Source organism: Megascapheus bottae, chromosome 10 (genome assembly GCF_031878675.1).
Source record: "Megascapheus bottae isolate mThoBot1 chromosome 10, mThoBot2.hap1, whole genome shotgun sequence".
Classification (NCBI taxonomy): Eukaryota; Metazoa; Chordata; class Mammalia; order Rodentia; family Geomyidae; genus Megascapheus; species Megascapheus bottae.
In genome coordinates, this window is record NC_143518.1 from 50,772,018 (window position 1) to 50,792,348 (window position 20,331).

Here is a 20,331-nt window from a genome sequence, read left to right on the forward strand (position 1 = left end):
GTCCAGGAGCAGGGTACCAGTGGCTCATGCTTGTGATCCTAGCTACTCAGAAGGCTGATATTTGAGAATGGGGTTCAAAGCCAGCCTAGTCAAGAAAGTTCTCAAGACACTTAGCTCCAATTAATCACCAGAAAAACTGGCTCAAGTGGTAGAGTGCAAGCTTTGAGCAAAATAACCCAGAGACAGCTCTCAAGCCCTGAGTTCAAACCCCCAAAATCACACACACACACACACACACACACACACATACACACACACTTAGTCTAGGGCCATGATATCTACCTGTTATTTCAGATAGGCAGCTTTAGATAGGAGGATCATGGTATGATCAAGCAAAAATGTGAGACTCTATCCAGAAAAACAACTGAAAGCAAAAAGGACTAGAAGTGTGGCTCAAGTAATTAACATAAGATCCCGAGTTCAAGTATGGATTCTGCCCCAAACAACAGATTGGCATTAGAAAGGCATACATATTTTTCATTTTGTTTTAATATAGTTATGTGGGATTAGGGACTTCATAGGAAAAAACCTAAAATTTACAAAGAAATATTTAGATTTAAACTCTTACATACGATTTTATCAAACAGCAATAAATTATGAAGAAGCAACTAGACAATGAAAGAGTATATGGGGGGAAAATAAGGGTCATTTTGGTTAAGTTTATTTGTACATCTCCATGTTGTCATCTCCTTGTTGACAACTGACTTCCAGTAGTGAGAATGTTCTCTTCTTCATACCTGGAGGCCATCTTCTAATGGAGAATTTATACTTTGCTTCGAGGCAGATAAGGGGAATGCTGCCCTCTCTCACCTGCTATTGCTCAACTTCCTTCAAAAATACTTTAGAAGGGATCCCTTTCAACTACCTCCTCATCCTTTTAGGTTTTTTTTCTTTTAATTTTGTTTGTAGGAGTAAAAAACTAAAAAGTTCATTGATAGACATGCAAGTGGCTGAGGCTTGTTGACAGAGAGGATTTTTGTTTCCAGTAAGATTCCTGTTCATTATTTACTTCACTCAGGCTTATATTGACCTAATTCATCTTGAAGCTAGAAGTTTCAGAATACAAATGACAGGGGAAGAATTTTCTTTCTTGCCCCATTTGCCCCTAACCTTACCTAAGTTCATTGCACTCTGAGTATAACCTAGACAATGAAAAGCCATAATTGTTAAGCTTTTGGAGATTCATTCATGGATGTATTATCCATGTTGGCATATCTAACTTTACATGATACAAGAGGCATATGCTTTTCAGATATAGCAATTGTAAAAGTGACTTTACTATTATATAACCTCTAGGATAATACTAGGTTATATTTCATTCATATTTACAACATCAATGAATAGCATTAATGCTTTTAGTAATGTTTCATAAATGAGAAGACTAAAGCACAGACAGAATGGTAAAAATAGTTTATGACATAACCAGGTAGGCACAATACTTTATTAACTGTTACTTGTGGGGGATAGTTCTGGGATTTGAGTTCAGGGCCTTGGGTGTGCTAGGCAAGTGCTATATTACTTGATCTATGTCTCCAGCACTTCTTGCTTTTAGATTATTTTTCATATGGGGTCTCACATGTTGTCTGAAAGGCCTCACACCATGAGCCGCCTACATATGGCCTTCCATGTAGCTGGAATGAGTTTGGTCCTCTTTAGCCTTGAACTATGATCTTCCTGATCCTCCCAAGTAGCTGAGAGTACAGGAATGAGCCACTATGCTAAAAGATAACTTATTGTTTATAAATTAAATATATAATATTAATAATGATTTATATGATTAATACAATTTTTTTTGATTGTGAGGCTTGAATTGAAGGCCTGGGTGCTCCCCCTGAGCCTCTTTGTGCTCAAGGCTAGTGCTCTACTCCTTGAGTCACAGCACAGCTTCTGGCCTTTTCTGTGTATATGGTACCAAGGAATCAAACCCAGGGTGGGCAAAAAAGTTCTTGTGAGACTATCTCCAGTTGAGACCTCAAAAACTGGAACTTGGCTAGGAGTTTGGCCTAGAGGTAGAGTGCTTGCCTAGTATACAAGAAGACCTAGGTTCGATTCCTCAGTACCATATACATAGAAAAAAGCCGAAAGTGGTGTTATGGCTCAAGTGGTAGAGCCCAAGGACTGGCAAAAAAAAAAAAAAAAAAAAAAAAAAGTAGAAGTGGGTTAAAAGCGTGCCCAGCCTGGCTTTGAACAGCGACCCTCAGATCTCAGCCTCCTTGAGTAGCCTCTAGTGCCCAGCTAATCAATAGTTTTTTTAAAACATTTTTGATGAGTTACCATTTTTTTCTTTCTGAAACGTGAACTGTCGTGATCAATTGTAATCTATAACTGTTGATTATGTGGGAGGGTATATGAAAAAGAGAGAGAATTTAACAAGAAATTTTCATACTACATTACAACCAAAAGACTTTTCTTTCGGCTGTTATTGTTACCCTTCAGTCCCTTTGGAAATAGTAGACCTGACCCAATTCTCTTTTAGAATGAATTCCCAGAACAGTATGTTGTATTTTTGTTCTTCTAATCAAGTACAGTGTAAGAATTGGCTTGTAGCCATTGCTTCTATTTTTAAACATAACAATATTCCTATCAATTCATTAAGATATTAGCTTTACTATATTTACTGATCCTGAGAGGAACATAGCTACTTTATATATAAACTGTTCTTTCTTTACCATGGTTTTTATTTTTTGTTAGTCATTTAATTTCCCAACAGTGATCCTTGAACTATATATTCTAAAAGAAAAATTGCATCTACTAGAAATTTAATGTTGAATAATAATGCTATTTGTTTGTGAAGCTGAGATTGGGAGGATTGAAGTTTGAGACCACCCAGGTCAAGAATTTGCAAGAACCCATCTCACCCAATGTAAAGTTGGAAGCCATAGTGTAGGCCTGTTATCCCAACTACATTGGAAATGTAAATAGGATGTATAAGCATGGCGGTTGGGAGCTGGGAGTGTGCTCTAGGTCTTGTGTTCAAACCTCAGTTTTCTTTCTCTCCCATACCCCAAATACTTTGGTATTCAGTGTATTTATGTTGATATGCAACCAGTCTCCTAAAGTTTTAATTTCTGAAGACTAAAACTTGTTGGCCTTCCGTGTGTGTGGTTCTACACTATGGACTCAACCAACTGCAGATTGACCATACTTGAAAAAAAATTGCCCCTGAAAGAAACTTGCACAGGCTTTTTTCTTGTCATTAATTTGCTAGCTAGCTAGCGTTTACATTGTACTAGGTACCAGGCTAAGTAATCTAGAGATGATTTAAAGTATTCTGGAGAATACACATATAGGTAACTACCATGTCTCTTTACAAGGCCTGGAGCATCCACAGATTTGGGTATGTTCAGGGGCTCCTAGAACCAGATCACTGCAAATAAGGAAGGGTAGCTAGTCACTGCACACCACCATCCCCTCCCTCAGACCTTAGCAGCCATCGTTCTGTTTTCTGCTTTATTGATTTTGAACTAGTCTCCGTTTTTGTTGTTTTCATAAAGATGTAAATGCTCTGGCATATAGTGTTGCCAGTCTTACATACATGTCATTTTGCAGATGAATGAGTGTATCTGTAGGATGAATCCCTAGAAGGGAAATGGCTGGGTAAAATGGTTTGTGAACTACTTTTGAAATGTAGTGACAAATTGACTTTTAAAAAAGTACCAATTTGGGGGCCGAGAGTTTGGCCTAGTGGTTAAAGTGCTTGCCTAGCATGCATGAAGACCCGGGTTTGATTCCTCGGTACCACATACATAGAAAAAAAGCCGGAAGTGGTGCTGAGGCTCAAGTGGTAAAGCTCTAGCCTTGAGAAAGTCCAAGGACAGTGCTCAGGCCCTGAGCCCAAGCCCAGGACTGGCAAAAAAAAAAAAAAAAAAAAAGTACCAATTTGGCCTGGGAGTTTGGCCTAGTGGTAGAGTGCTTGCCTAGCATGCATGAAGACCCGGGTTCGATTCCTTGGTACCGCATATGTAGAAAAAAGCTGGAATTGGTGCCGAGGCTCAAGTGGTAGAGCTCTGGCCTTGAGAAAGTCCAAGGACAGTGCTCAGGCCCTGAGCTCAAGCCCAGGACTGGCAAAAAAAAAAAAAAAAAAAAGAGAGTACCAATTTCAGCTACTTAAGCCCAGGGACTGGCAAAAAATGATAGAGCAATAGAAAGAAATAACCTGTATTATTATAATTTTTCGTTGCTGTATAATATTCCAATGTCCACTGTTACTTTTTTATTTAAAGAATTTATTCAGATTGATTTTTACATCATATTTTATTATTTTTATTTATTTATTTATTTATTTATTTATTTATTTATTTATTTGCCAGTCCTGGGCTTGAGCTCAGGGCTTGAGCACTGTCCTTGGACTTTCTCAAGGCTAGAGCTCTACCACTTGAGCCTCAACACCACTTCCGGCTTTTTTCTATGTATGTGGTACCAAGGAATCGAACCTGGGTCTTCGTGCATGCTAGGCAAGCACTTTAACCACTAGGCCAAACTCCCGGCCCTACATCATATTTTAAATGACGTGTTTAACAAACAAGTATTCAAGAAGGGAATCTCTACATACAATCACTGGCTCTTAGATTTTAGAACATAATTAAAATTAGGCTGAGGGTTTATATGTCATAGATACATATTAATCTATGTAATAAAACATTATGTCTATAGAGTCATAAAAAAAGTACCAATTTCAACATCCCCCAGCAATGTATCGGTTGTTTAAATTTGCTTCAGTGAAGCGAGCTTGTCAACTGAACTGAATTGGAAAGTTGCAAAGGAATGGTTCTGACAAAGCTATGCTGCTGAAGTTTGCAAGAAGCTAAGCTCTCCAGGTTTTACCACTGTTCCTAAGGATTGTATTGTATTCTACTTTTTTGGGGCCGTGGTGGGGGCGGGGGTTTATTACTGGGACTTGAATTCAGGCCTTGGGCACTGTTGCTTATTCCACTTGAGGCTAGAATTCTGCCACTGGAACCCCAGCTCTTCGCCTGGCTTTTTGCTGATTAATTGGAGTTAAGAGTCTCACAGACTTTCTTGCTCAGGCTGGCTTTGAACCAAGATCCTCAGATCCTAGTCTCCTGAGATCTTGGGATTAGAGGTATGAGCCACCAGCACCTGGCTTTCATTAATTTTTTTTTTTTCCCATCCTGGGTTTGAGCTCAGGGCCTGAGCACTGGCCTTGGACTTTCTCAAGGCTCTAGACCACTTGAGCCTCAGCACCACTTCTGGCTTTCGGATCTTTGTGCATGCTAGGCAAGCACTCTACCGCTAGGCCAAACTCCTGGCCCTATTTTTTTCTTTTTCATTTAAATATTTTTCATAGATACCACAAACTATTACAGCATCTGACAGAATGATGGTATTTACCTCACTTTGTGTGTAGGTACCACACTTAGCACACTGATACATTTTTAGTTCTGCTGAAAATTTTTTCACAGATGACTAAGATCATTAAAGGGGATAGACACCTTGCTTAATTGAGTTTCAACAGATAGAAATAGGGCCCTTCTCTTAAACCAACTCTTAGGAGCAACTCCACCATGTTATGAGAAGATCCAGTGGTGATAGTAAGAGGGAGATGGGGAAGAGGATGTTGAGGACTGTGAAGCAGGGACTCTGGGCCTCCTGATCCCTGGGTATCCAGCACTGTCAACACATCATGCTTATCCTCTTCCTGATACCAGAGTGAGATGAGGCTAAAGTGTAAGTGACTATAATGTATAGTGAACTTCTGGTGATTCACATTAGGCAGCTGAAGAACCCTTTTGAAAACTGAGGTCCAATTTTATTTTTAAAAATAACTTTACGGGCCGGGAGTTTGGCCTAGTGGTAGAGTGCTTGCCTAGCATGCACAAATACCCAGGTTCAATTCCTCGGTACCACATACATAGAAAAAAGCCAGAAGTGGTGCTGAGGCTCAAGGGGTAGAGCTCTAGCCTTGAGAAAGTCCAAGGACAGTGCTCAGGCCCTGAGCCCAAGCCCAAGACTGGCAAAAAAAAATAAAAATAAAATAAAAATAAAAAAAATAAATTTACTATATAAAATGAGTCAGAGAATATACATATAGTTTTGTGCAATACTTTTATCTATAGATTTTAGATAAATTTATTCCCTCCATGCATTGAATAACAAATATTATTCCTTCTTTAAAAAGATGGAATACTCGGGGCCCGAGTTTGGCCTAGTGGTAGAATGTTTGCCTAGCAAAGACCCGGATTCGATTCCTCGGTACCACATACATAGGGAAAAAAGCCGGAAGTGGTGCTGAGGCTCAAGTGGTAGAGCTCTAGCCTTGAGAAAGTCCAAGGACAGTGCTCAGGCCCTGAGCTCAAGCCCAGGACTGGCAAAAAAAAAAAAAAAAAAAAAAAAAAAAAGATGGAATACTCTGTGTATAGATTGTCTTATGATTTGTCTGTATAGGAATAGTGGTCCAGAGATACAGTGAAAAGACAAAACTCGGCTGGAAATTTGGCCTAGTGGTTAAAGTGCTTGCCTAGCATGCACGAAGACCCGGGTTCGATTCCTCGGTACCACATACATAGAAAAAAGCCGGAAGTGGTGCTGAGGCTCAAGCGGTAGAGCTCTAGCCTTGAGAAAGTCCAAGGACAGTGCTCAGGCCCTGAGCTCAAGCCCAGGACTGGCAAAAAAAAAAAAAAAAAAAAAAAAAGACAAAACTCAAGCCTAAAGGATGGGATTTATCTCAGTAATAAAGTTTGCCCATGGGCCCGGGAGTTTGGCCTAGCGGTTAAAGTGCTTGCCTAGCATGCACAAAGACCCGGGTTCGATTCCTCGGTATCCCACATACACAACCAAGCCGGAAGTGGCAGAGACGAGACTGCGACGGCGACAGAGAGCGAAAGAAGCGAGCTGAGCTGAAGTGAACAGAGCCCAACCGAGTGGTGGCCGGAGCGAGCGGGGCCGGAGCGAGCAGGGCCGGAGCGTGCGGGAGCGAGCCGAGCCAGAGCCAGCGAAGCCGAAGCGAGCGGGGCCGGAGCGAGCAGAGCCAGGAGCAAGCGAGAGCTGGCAGGGCCGGAGCGAGCGGGGCCAGAGCAAGCCAGGAGCAGGGCCGGCCGGAGCGAGCGGGGCCAAGAGCAAGCTGGAGCGAGCGGGGCCAAGAGCAAGCTGGAGCGAGCAGGGCGGAAGCGAGCAGGGCCAGAGCGAGCGGGGCCGGAGCGAGCGGGGCCGGAGCGAGCGGGGCCGGAGTGAGCGGGGGCCAGAAAGAGAAGGGGGCCAAAAAAAAATAAAATAAATAAAGTTTGCCTTGCATGTGAAAGGCCTTGAGTTTGATTCCCAAAACCATGTTAAAAAAAAAGCAAGTTTCTCCTACTATGCTCGCAACACTGACCACTGACTGGTTTTGTGTATACTGGCTGTGGCTTGAACTCAAGGCGGCCTGCTGCTCTCACTTGGCTTTTTCCACTCAAGACTGTACCACTCCGGGGCCGGGAGTTTGGCCTAGTGGTTAAAGTGCTTGCCTAGCATGCATGAAGACCCGGGTTCGATTCCTCGGTACCACATACATAGAAAAAAAAGTTGAAAGTGGTGCTGAGGCTCAAGTGGTAGAGCTGTAGCCTTGAGAAAGTCCAAGGACAGTGCTCAGGCCCTGAGCTCAAGCCCAGGACTGGCAAAAAAAAAAAAAAAGACTGTACCACTTGAGGCACAGCTTTTACTGATTAACTGGAGATAAGAGTCTAGTAGACTTTGCTGCCAAGGCTGGGTTTGAACCTTGATCACCAGATATCAGCCTCCTGAGTAGCTAGGATAACAAATATGAGCCACCAATGTTGTACTAACACTGATTACTTGTAATGCCAGATGTGTAGGGGAGGTCCTCCGCCCCCGCCACCTTGCACTAATCAAGAAGTCACTTCAACAGTGGACACCAGTTGGGCATCCTCTAATCTAAGTCAGTTTAGACATCATCAACCTGAACATGGTATCAGATTTCATAGGTTGGGGATTAATCGTCAGAGCTCCCCTTCCCCCATACACTATCTTTAGGTGTCAGTCACCAGCCCCAAGTTGTTTATCTGTGTCTTTGGTATATCTTCTATAATAAACTGGCAAATTCTTCCCTGGGTTCCGTAAGCTACTTGGGCAGATTAACTGAACCTGAGCAAAGGGTTGTGGGAACACACATTTTATAGCTACTTGGAAAGGTACAAAGGGAGGATCATAGAGCTTCTATGCCTTCTCTGGGGTGCTACTCTCCAAGAACCCCTAGATAATCAGCTCCTTGAACCCCATCCTTGGGGATTTTATGGAAACTTAATTGCATATCAAATAATAAATACTAACATGTGTGGAGATACCCGCAAGACCTGTCTGCTCAGCATTCCTTCCTTATTACATCCTTCTTAGAGATATGGGTCTGAATTCTTTCTGAATGATATCATATCAGACAAGAAAGATCAGAGAAAGACAGGGAAGATTAGATGACCTATGACTACCACAAGAAAAAGAAATTCAAGTTTCTATGGTCTGCCTTGAGGAAGCAGTTAGGAGCTAAGAACCTTAAACAATAGCTATATATATTATAGCTCATAATATCACAGTTAGTAATATAGTATAGTTTGGGGGTTATTATACAGATATGCTCTATATCTTTTAATGGATTTATACTCTTCTTTTACATTATCATTTTGTTGTTTATTCTCATACAGGTAAACATTTAACTTGTAACAAATGTCCTACATACCTATCTATATTTTTCCTATTTGGGTAATCCTATTTGTAGTTTATAGAATAAGTTCCAGGAAAGAGAGTTTTTGCATTAAAAATATTGACCATTTTATATATATATATATTTTTTGCCAGTCCTGGACTTGAGCTCAGGGCCTGAGCACTGTCCTTGGACTTTCTCAAGGCTAGAGCTCTACCACTTGAGCCTCAGCACCACTTCCAGCTTTTTTGTATGTATGTTGTACCAAGGAATCAAACCCGGGTCTTCGTGCATGCTAGGCAAGCACTTTAACCACTAGGCCAAACTCCCGGCCCAACCATTTTATATTTTAGTAGATATTTGGGTCTCTATAAAATGATCTGTCAATATCCTGATTGTGTATGCATGTGTGCCTGTGCACGTGTGCATGTGCTGAACCTGAGGTTTGAACTTAGGGTTTGGTCACTATAACTGAGCTGCTTTTGCTCAAGGTTAGCACTCTACCACTTGAGCCATAGCTCCATTTCCAGATTTTTCTGTGGTTAGTAAGATAAGAGTCTTCCTGTCTAGGCTGGCTTCTAGCTGTGATCCTCAGATCTCAGCCTTCTAAGTAGCTAGGATTATAGGCATGAGCCACTGGCAACCTGTTCATGGTATAGAAGGTGTCCTCATTAATGTATGCCATTTTTTCCTAATAGTGGGTTTCCAATTATATAAAAACTTTAACACTTTGAAATGTTTTAATTTACAGTGATGGAATGGGGAGAAGATATTAAAGAAATTTCAAAAGATGAAGCAGTGATGTTGGTGAACCATCAGGCAACAGGAGATGTATGCACACTGATGATGTGCCTACAGGACAAGGGACTGGTAAGCCATCCTGAAGGCAGCATGCCACTATTGTTTGACACATAGACTTATACTTTGTATGTATAGTTTTCCCAGAACTATAGAAAATCTTGGTAAGAAAAAAAATAAGTAACTTGAAGTAACTTCAGAATAATGACTGAGGAACTTAAAAAGGTAAACAAATGGGATAGTGTGAATTACATCTCAATAAAACTACTTAAAAATAGTAAATCAGGGCTGGGAGTTTGGCCTAGTGGTAGAGGGCTTGTCTGGCATGCACGAAGACCTGGGTTCGATGCCTTGTTACCACATACATAGAAAAAAGCCAGAAGTGGTGCTGTGGCTCAAGTGGTAGAGCTCTAGCCTTGAGAAAACCCAAGGACAGTGCTCAGGCCCTGATCCCAAGCCCAGGACTGGCCAAAAAAAAAAAAAAAAAAAAAAAAATAGTAAATGAAAATGAAGAAAAGTTAATGCAGTCTAAGTGCATAAGTGATAAGTAATCATTTTGAGAAATGCAACCAAAAATTTGCTTAAAATTTGCTTAAGGAAAGAGCGTAAAAGCAATGAGAATATTATGTTAGCATGGGATCTAGGCCAGGAGAAATTAAGTTCATTGTTATTTTGGGTTGCATTTACAAAGACAGAGACATTGGGCTAGTTTTATCTAGTTTTATTTCAAGTTTGTGTTTGAACTGTTGATTTTTACATTACTTATATTAATAACTAAAGTATATCTATAAGTATATTTTAATTTTTTTTTGCCAGTCCTAGGGCTTGAACTCAGGGTCTGAGCACTGTCCTTGGACTTTCTCAAGGCTAGAGCTGTACCACTTAAGCCATAACACAATTTCTGGCTTTTTCTATCTATATGGTACCAAGGAACCAAACCCAGGTCTTCATGCATGCTAGGCACTCTTAGTGCTAGGTCAAACTCCTGGCCTATAAGTATATTTTAAAAATAAATTTGATCTTCATCATTAGAAAGAACTACTACCTAAGAAGTTAAAGAAGTTAAGTTTATAGAAACTAAATGAATGAATAGTGTTTAAAATCAGTTGAGTTAGTATTTGGCCTAATTGTAAGTAAACAAAACACTACATGTTAGTTAAGTGCTTAATGTTTATAGCCAATGACTATAAGAAGTATAGAGGCACTGTCCTTTCCTCAAGGAGACAGCAGTTCAATGAGAGGTGTAGCAACAGTGTCATGAGCAATTCTTAGTTGTAAAATGAAAGGACTTTAGCTGAGAGTGAGCTCACTGTTATGTGGTGAATACAGAAAACGTGGAGCTAGCACAACGGTGTTCATTGCAGCATTATTTACCATAGCAAAGATATGGAACCAACCCAGAAGCCCCTAGTTGATGAGTGGATCAACAAGATGTGGTATTTATACACAATGGAATTCTATGCTGCTGTCAGAAAGAATGACATCACCCCTTTTGTAAGGAAATGGAAAGGCTTGGAAAAAATCATATTAAGTGAAGTAAGCCAGACCCAAAGGAACCATACTCATGGAGCTGAGATCTGAGGATCAGTCTGGGCATGATCCATGAGATTCACCACCAGAAAACCAGAAGTGGTACTGTGGCTCAAGTGATAGAGCCATAGCCCTGAGCTGAACAGCTCAGGGACAACACCCCTGACTTTAAGCCTCATAACTGACAAAAAACAAACAAACAAAAAAAACAGTGATTACTCTGAGATCATCCAGTGTTCTTAAGTGGTTTTTGAGTCTCAAAGAATGACTAAAATGAGCAGCATAATATACCTAATTGTATTCTGTCTCCAGATAATAACTGTACTAACCAGAATGTTAGATAAGCTGAAATTCATACGTCATGTTGACAAGGGGAAGGTTGGTTGGTTTGATTACATAAAAAGTTTCTAATTAATTTGTGGTTCATTTTCCTGTCCTAAGTAATTTTGTTTTTATTTTAAGGTTAGTTAATACTGATTTTTTTAAATTAATTAATTAATTTATTTTTGTGCCAGTCTGGGCTTGAACTCAGGGCCAAGGCACTATTGTGATCTTTTTGCTCACAGCTAGTGTTCTATCACTTGAGCCACACCTCCACTTCCAGCTTTGTTGTTGTTATTGTTAGTTAACTTGAGATAAGAGATTCTCAGACTTTTGTACCTAGGCTGGCTTTTGTTTGTAATCCTCAGATTTTAGCGTCCTGAATAACTAGGATTACAGATATGAGCCACCAGCACCTGGCATTACCAATCGGTTTTGATAATGCTCTGAAATTACTAAGTAATTTTAAACCTAGGATTTTTCTTATTTCAGGAAATGGAAATTGAGAAATATAAGAGCAAAAGCGTTAAAATAATCTCTACTTCCTGCTTAGTAAGCATGGATATATATTAGGTTATATTTGTATGTGGGAATGCTCATTTGCATTCATTCATTTCTCCATAACATAATTTATATCCGTTTACAGAAGGAAGGTTATTGCTAAATTGTGAATAGTCTTAAAGTATTCTACAGTATTTTGAATTCCAGAGACTTCAGGGACACCCACTCATGATTTCTAGTGGACACACGTGTTAGTACAACCACACTGTTGCTCAGAGCTGTCCTGGGCATTGCTGGATGTTTTGCATATCTTATTGCACACACTAAATGCCTTTTTTTTTCTTCTTTCTTGATAAACCATGGCACATTTCAAATGAAGTTATACATGGCTTATCTTGCATTTATTTTTGCACTGGTGTATTAAACATGTTTTCCATGTTAAATGTGAACTGAATATGTACTGCTGTTTCTAATGTCTCCCACCTTAAAGCTTTCATTTTATTACCTGAATATTTTCTGAGGAGAGAAAAAAGTAAAATAAGTATGTATACATTAACAAATTAGTTTAAAGTTTATTGATTTACAACATTTTACCTAAAATAAATTATAGGAAATTTCAGAATATAGCTTTACTAACTCAATTTAAGTGACTCTTCATTTTGAAGAGATAAATCTACAATAAATGAAAGATTAAACATATGAAGCTAATTGCTTCCATGTTGATATTTTAAACCCAGAAGCCAATAAATTATAGCTATACTTCATATGGTCTGTGAAGTTAAAATGTTTCATAGGCTGAATTCATTTTTTATGTCTATATTTTTCAACAAACTCCACTTAATTTAAGTCTTGGTTAAGTCAAACAAAATAGCCATTATTGCAAAGCTAAACTAGAATGAAAAATCAGATCCTAGTGATTTGATACAGAGGGATCATCTAACTGATGATATATGGTAACTCAGTTCTTCACTGGGTACATATGTCTCTGTTTTATTTTATTTTTTTTACTTTTGGTAGTTTGAACTTGGGGCTTCCTGCTTACTCAGCCGGTGTTCTACCACTTTCACCATACCTCTAACCCAGGTCTTTACTGAGTATTTTGCTTTGAACCTTGATCCTCTAGCTCTCCTGAGAGCGAGGATCACAGGCATGAGCCCCTGGTCTCCAGCTTAAAAATCTTTAAGTGATTTAGCCAGGCATGGTGGCTCACACTTGTAATCATAGCTACTTAGTAGGCTGAGATCTAAGGATCGCAATTCAAAGCCAGCCCGGACACTAAAGTCACTAAAGTCTGTGAGACTCTTTTTTTTTTTTTTTTTTTAATTTTTTATTGTAATTAGTAAAAGGGTTACATGATATTTGCCAGATAGAAGGTGCATTAATTCACATACATTGATACCCTTTCACATGTCTTGGTACCCATTACCCCCCCGCCCTCCCGTGAGACTCTTATCTCCAATTAACCACTCTAAAACTGGAAGTAGCCCTGTGGCTCAATGAGTAGGGCAATAACCTTGAGCTGAAGAACTCAAGGACAACCCCCAGGACCAGAGTTCAAGTCCCATGACCAACCCAAAAAAATCTTCAAGTGATTTAATACAGTAAAGTTGATAGCGTGGAAAAACTAAGGAACTAACTGTAATTTGTCACCTTTGAACTTTTTTTTTTTTTTTTTTTGCCAGTCCTGGGCTTGAGCACCACTTCCAGCTTTTTTCTATGTATGTGGTACTGAGGAATCAAACCCGGGTCTTCATGCTTGCTAAGCAAGCACTTTAACCATTAGGCCAAACTCCCGGCCCCACCTTTGAACTTTTATAATGCTTTGTAAGTAGACATGAATACCAGTTACTTACAGTTTTTTTTTTTCTTTTTTTTGTGGGTCATGGGGCTTGAACTTGGCCTAGGCGCTGTCCCTGAGCTCTTCAGCTCATGGCTACCACCCTACCTCTGGGCTTGGGCATGGTCCCTGAGCTCTTCAGTCCAAGGCTACCACCCTACCCTTGAGCCAAGCCCCACTTCCCGTTTTCTAGGTTTTCTAGAGATTAATTGGAGATAAGAGTCTTAGGTCCTTTTGTGCCGGGGCTGGCTTTGAGCCTAGATCCTCAGATCTCAGCCTCCTGAGTAGCTAGGATTACAGGCATGAGCCACCTTGCCTGGCTTAGTTTTTTTTTTTTTTTCTAACATGCAAATTAACATAATTCTTTGGCTGGAGATGGTGTTTACATTTATAATTCCCAAGGGATGCCAAAGTAAAACTCATTGCATTTTACAATGAACTTATAGCTTTTACTTTAAGGCTTATAATAAGGATTTCCTTGTTATTTTCCTCAGCAGGAAATAACAATTAGTCACTTCATTGATTAGATCCTGTTTGTACTTTGAATTTTAAAATTTGCTTGATAGGAAGTCTTCTGCTCTTACAATGAGAATCTTGTCAGCAATGGATTGTGTTTAAGGCCTGAGACATTATAAATACACCAGCAAGCGTATGGATTTCCACACACAAATAACTATTCTTTTTTTTTTTTTTTGCCAGTCGTGGGCTAGGGCTCAGGGCCTGAGCACTGCCCTTGGACTTTCTCAAGGATAGAGCTCTACCACTTGAGCCTCAGCACCACTTCCGGCTTTTTACTATGTATGTGGTACAGAGGAATCAAACCCAGGTCTTTGTGCATGCTAGGCAAGCACTCTACCACTAGGCCAAACTCCTGGCCCAAATAACTATTCTTTATAGCGTAATAGAACATATGAATCATCCTATTAAATTATTTTATAATTTTTTAAAAGTTTGAACAGTAACTTTTTATATCTTAGCCATTAAGGTATGTTCACATTTTTATAAAGTTTTAGTGCTTACTAATTAAGTGTATAAACTTTGTTAACATTAACCATTTATTTGTATTGATTCAATATGATTTCATAAACTTCATTTAGGTAAAACAGATTTGAAATCTTGTCTTTATTTATTTATTTATTTGCCAGTCCTGGGCTTGAGCTCAGGGCCTGAGCGCTGTCCTTGTACTTTCTCAAGGCTAGAGCTCTACCACTTGAGCCTCAGCACCACTTCCGACTTTTTTTTGTATGTATGTGGTACCAAGGAATCAAACCCAGGTCTTCGTGCATGCTAGGCAAGCACTTTAACCACTAGGCCAAACTCCCGGCCCCTTAAGTCTATATTTAAGAAGCTAATTTGTGCTGGGAATTTCGATTTCTTGTTACCCCATACAAAAAAAAAAAGCCAGAAGTGGTGCTGTGGCTCAAGTGGTAGAGCTCTATCCCTGAGAAAGCCCTAGGACAGTGCTCAGGCCCAGAGTACAAGCCCCTGGACTGGCCAAAAAAAAAAAAAAAGTTAATTCATCTTGGCTTGTTATATAGTGATATGTGTGTTTATTAGATTTAACGTATTTAGTCATTGAGAATATATCTGAGCTGGGTGTGGTGGCTCACACCTGTACTCTTAGCTACTCAGGAGGCTGAGATCTGAGGATCCCTGTTCAAAGCAATCCAGGCAGGAAAGTCCATGAGACTCTTGTTGTTTTTGCCATTCCTAGTCTTGAACCCAGGGCCTGAGCACTGTCATTGGGCTTTCCTCAAGGCTAGCGCTTGAAGCCACAGCACCACTTCTAGCTTTTTCTATGTATGTGGTATGGAGGAATTAAACCCAGGTCTTCGTGCATGCTAGGCAAGCACTCTACCAACTAGGCCAAACTCCCAGCTCCTAAAGCAAATGACGAAAGTCTTAAGTCACTTGTCTTTCCTTCTCTGTCTTTTTTCTTCCTGTCAGTCCTGGGGCTTGAACTCAGGGCACTGTCCGTAATCTTCTCTTTGCTCAAGGTTAGCACTGTTATCAGTTAGGCCTCAGTGCCACTTCCAACATTTTCTGTTTATGTGGTACTGGGGAATCGAACCCAGGGCTTCCTGCATGCTAGGCAAGCACTCTACCACTAAGCCACATTTCCCGTGAGACTATTATCTCCAATTAACCACCAGAAAACTGGAAGTGGTGCTGTGACTCTAGTGGTAGAGTATAGCCTTGAGCTAAACAGCTCATGGACAGTGCCCAGGCCCAGAGTTCAAGCCCTATGACTGACCAAAAAAAAAAAAAAAGTCTAAGAAGAATATATCTGAGTCAGGTACCAGTGGCTCACATTTGTAATCCTAGCTACTCAGGAGGCTGAAATCTGAGGATCATGGTTTGAAGCCAGCAGAAAAGTCTATGAGACTCTTATCTCTAATAAACTACTCAGAAAAAGCTAATAGTACCACTGCGGCATAAGTGGTAAACAGCTAGCCTTGAGCAAAAAAAGCTCAGAGACAACATCCAGTCCCAGAATTCAAACCTCAGGACCAGCAAAAATAAAAAGAGAAAAATGTCTAGATAATTATATTTCAAACTTAAAGTTGACGCTCTTTGTCCAATAGTTAATTATCTCTTTTGAACATTTTAGGTTGTTGCACAAATGATGTGGCTGATGGATCACATTTTTAAGTATACAAACTTTGGAATTGTTTCGCTAATTCATGGGGACTTCTTTATAAGACAAGTAAGTGCTTAATATATTTTCCTTCAGTGATAGCTTGGTCAAACTGATTACTGATTTTGAAATGAGGCATAACAAGACAGCAGAGCCAGTTCTGGTGTCTTAGAGCTCTGCCTTTGAGTCTTTGTCTCTTAAACATTTATTTCAGCATGAATTTAAGAATACCTAAGTAATAAGACCCTTATAATGCCCTTGCCAAAAATCTGTGACATTCCTGCTCTTCATCTTTTTAGCTATATGAATTGGGCATGTTACTCAAAGAGTCAAAGTTTCATTTTTCACTTGGAAGTAACAGGTAGCAAATCCCCACAGATTTTGGGAATTAGATAAAGCACTCAGAAAGAATAGTGCTTGCAAACTACATCATCATCATTTTGTCAGGATAACCTTTTTTTTTTTTTTTTTTTTTTTTTTTGCCAGTCCTGGGCTTGAGCTCAGGGCCTAAGCACTGTCCTTGGACTTTCTCAAGGATAGAGCTCTACCACTTGAGCCTCTGCACCATTTCTGGCTTTTTTTCTATGTATGTGGTACTGAGCTATCGAACCTAGGTCTTTGTGCATGCTAGGCAAGCACTCTACCACTAGGCCAAACTCCCGGCCCCAACCATTGTTATTATATTATTATTTTTTTTTTTAGTTGCAAAGCTTTATCATATGATGTAGAAGATATATTAACTACTAGTAGGGAGCTCATTACATATAAAAATAAGTAATAATAATAGGAAATGTTTGGAAATTCATACTAGTGAAAGTATACCAGGTTTCTGTGAACCCAGAAAAAACATTGCAGAAGATCATATTTGGCATAAATTTTAAAGAGGGTAAGTGGATTTATGGATGAAAATAGATTAAGAAGGGTCCCAACAACCAGGCTCGGTGGCTCACACCTGTAATCTTAGTTACTCAGGAAGCTGAGATCTGAGGATCACAGTTCAAAGCCATTCTGGGCACTAAAGTCCATGAAACTCTTATCTCTAGCTAACCAGTAGAAAACTGGAAGTGGCACTGTGGCTCAAGGGGTAGGACAGTAGCCTTGAGCTGCAGAGCTCAGGGACAACACCCAGGCCCAGAGTTCAAGTCCTATGACCAACCAACAAAAAAAACAACAACAAAAACAAAACAAAAAAAGAAGGATCCCAACCATGAGAAATAGTTTAGGGTAAGAAAAAGCAGCAGCACTAGCAGGGCCTGGTGGCCCATGCCTGTAATCCTAGCTACTCAGGGGGCTGAGATCTGAGGATCAAGGTTCAAAGCCAGCCTGGGTACTCTTATCTCCAATTAACCACAAGAAAACTGGAATTGGTGCTTTGGCTCAAGGGTTAAGGCAGTAGCCTTGAGCTGAAGAGCTCAGGGACAATGCCCAGGCCCAGGGTTCAGCCCCACAACTAACAACAACAACAACAAAAGCATTAGAACTTAGCCTGCTAAGAGATTAGTTTAGATTATGATACTTCCTGGTTCCAAACTACAGATTTTGCATCTGAAACGTCTTACTTATGACAAGTCCATTTTTATTTGGCCTCTATCTCCCTCTGCAATGTCATATTCTCTCAGTAACTACTTTGTGCATGCCTTCAGCCACATTGGCCTTAGTGTACTGTTCTTTGAACATTCCAAGTCTGTTCCCACCGCTGGGCCTTCATCTCTTTTTTGTTCTTGTCATTTGGAATATTCTGCCTCTTATCTTCATATTTTCTCACAGTAGCAGAATCTTGCTCAATTGTCACCTCCTTGCAGCAGCTTGTCCCAACCCTCTTAACCCTCTTTTCTTCCCAATACATGTCACCAACTGAATTTACACCCTAGATTTACCCGCTATGCTTCTCAGATAGTAGGCATTCCATCACTATGTTGGTGAATGAGCAAATTGCTTTGCTTTCAGAAACAAAGATTGGTTGAATCACTAATAATGTCTCTCGTTTTACCACTGGAGTCACAAAGAGAAGGGTATGTGTGTGTTGTGTCACTGTTCTATCCTATTGTTGGATTTTAGAAGCCACTATTTCTACTTAATTTTTCAGCATTTCAGTTTCAGAGGTACCTGTCCTTACTATGTACATGTACCTTCTAGGGCAAATCTCATCGTGACCAGCAACTGCTTCTTCTCAGGAAGCACCTAGAAAATAAGTACAGGAGCAGAGATCGAAAGTGGATTGTTTTGTTCCCCGAAGGGGGCTTCCTCAGGAAGAGGCGAGAAACGAGTCAGGCATTTGCAAAGAAGAACAACTTGCCATTTCTTACACACGTCACTTTGCCAAGGTTTGGGGCCACACAAATTATTCTGAGTGCACTGGTAGCGCGACAGGAGAATGGAAGTCCAGCAGGAGGAGATGCCAAACAATTAGGTATGATGGCTTTTAGCATTTCAAACCTGATAGGAATTGAAGGTTATTCTGGAGTTCCAGAATGTGTAATTGGTTTTTAAAGATCATTTTTATCAAATAGAAGTAATACTCAGGAAGATGAAACAATTCGTCTGTGCTTACAATAATTTGTTCAACTAATACAGAAATGTTTATAGTCAAAGGTGTCTTACCTGCCCACATATCTTTCCTTAGGATAAATTTCACTGCAAATTAAACCTTCCTAGAAATATAAAGATATGTTATGAAATTCTTTGTGTGGCACAGTTGCCTAGAATTGAAATTGCTAAGTTAAAAGAAAAACAAAAATAAATTGTTGGAAAAAACTATCACAGTAATGGTACATTTTTTTTTAATAATTGTTTTTTCTTTTTGGCCTGGAGCTTGAACTGAGGGCCTGGGCACTGTCTTTGGACAGGTTGTGCTCAAGGCTAGTGCTCTGCCACTTTCCGCTTTTTCTGTGTATGTGGTACCAAGAAATCAAACCTGGAGCTTCATGCATGATAGTCAAGCACTCTACCACTAGGCTATGCTCCCAGCCTCACTGGTCAATTTTTTTCTTTTAAAGCTTCCTGGTTTTGGGGCCGGGAGTTTGGCCTAGTGGCAGAGTGCTTGCCTAGCATTCATGAAGAGCCGGGAAAAGCCAGAAGTGGTGCTGAGGCTCAAATGGTAGAGCTCTAGCCTTGAGAAAGCCTAAGGATAGTGCTTAGGCCCTGAGCTCAAACCCAGGACTGGCAAAAAAGAAAGAAAAAAAAACCTTCCTGGTGTTTGTTTGCTTTTAGTAAGGAATAAATTGAATGTAGTTTGACATTTTTTAAAGTGTTTTTAAAAATGGATTTGCTATTTCATTGCAAATTGAAATTTATCACAGCATTTGTTGTAATAGAAATGATCAGAGGGAGAATGGATAAGTAATTATTAAATACCTGTTCTATGGAATACAACATCACTACAATGATGATTTTGGAGAGTTTTTATTGGCTCAGCAAAATGCTTTTGCTGTATTGTTAGTAAGGTGGGAAACACACGACTCTTGTGAAGCTGTTAACAAAGGCTATACACTATATGGCAGTAAAAAAGATAGTAACAGTGTTGGCATTGATTGTTTCTGAGTCGTTGCATTATGGATGTTGCCCTTGTTTTTAGTACTTCTTGAGTTTCTTTTTTTTTAATTTTCTGGTACCAGGACTTGAATTCGAGGCCTTAAGCTGCTCGGCTTGCTTATTTGGCTGGTACTTTATCACTTGAGCCATGCTTTCGGTCTTGGGTTTGCTTTTTTTTTTTTTTTTTTTTGGTCGATTGTGGGCTTGAACTGTGGGCCTGGGCTCACCCACTTCCAGTTTTCTGGTGGATAATCGGAGATAAGAGTTTCACAGACTAGAGACCGGGCTGGCTTTGACCAAGATCCTCAGATATTAGCTTCCTGGGTAGGTAGTTAGGATTACAAGCATGAGCCACCAAGGCCCGACTGCTTTTGCTTGTTAATTGGTGGTATGTCTCCCTGACTTAGTTACCCAGGCTGAGATTCTCAACATCTGAGTCTTGAGAATAGGTAGATTTATATGAGTAATCCAGTAAGTAGCACCTTGTTGAGTTTCCCATTTTTAAAAGTAATTCCTTTTATGACAAAG

At 40.0% G+C, this 20,331-nt stretch overlaps 1 protein-coding gene across 7 annotated transcripts in view; it reads left to right on the top strand.

Moving 5' to 3' along the window:
- Positions 1-20,331, top strand: part of LOC150058425 (acyl-CoA:lysophosphatidylglycerol acyltransferase 1) — a 72,566-nt gene that overhangs the window by 21,253 nt on the left and 30,982 nt on the right. For all 7 annotated transcript variants that reach the window (XR_016536883.1, XM_090341239.1, XM_090341241.1 and 4 more), the window contains exons 3-5: positions 9,399-9,517; positions 16,246-16,341; positions 18,409-18,682. Coding sequence is in view for 6 of the 7 variants with exons in the window: in XM_090341239.1 (XP_090197365.1) it covers positions 9,399-9,517; positions 16,246-16,341; positions 18,409-18,682 (489 nt within the window). In the remaining variant the exon portion in view is untranslated. The remainder of the gene's footprint in view (positions 1-9,398; positions 9,518-16,245; positions 16,342-18,408; positions 18,683-20,331) is intronic.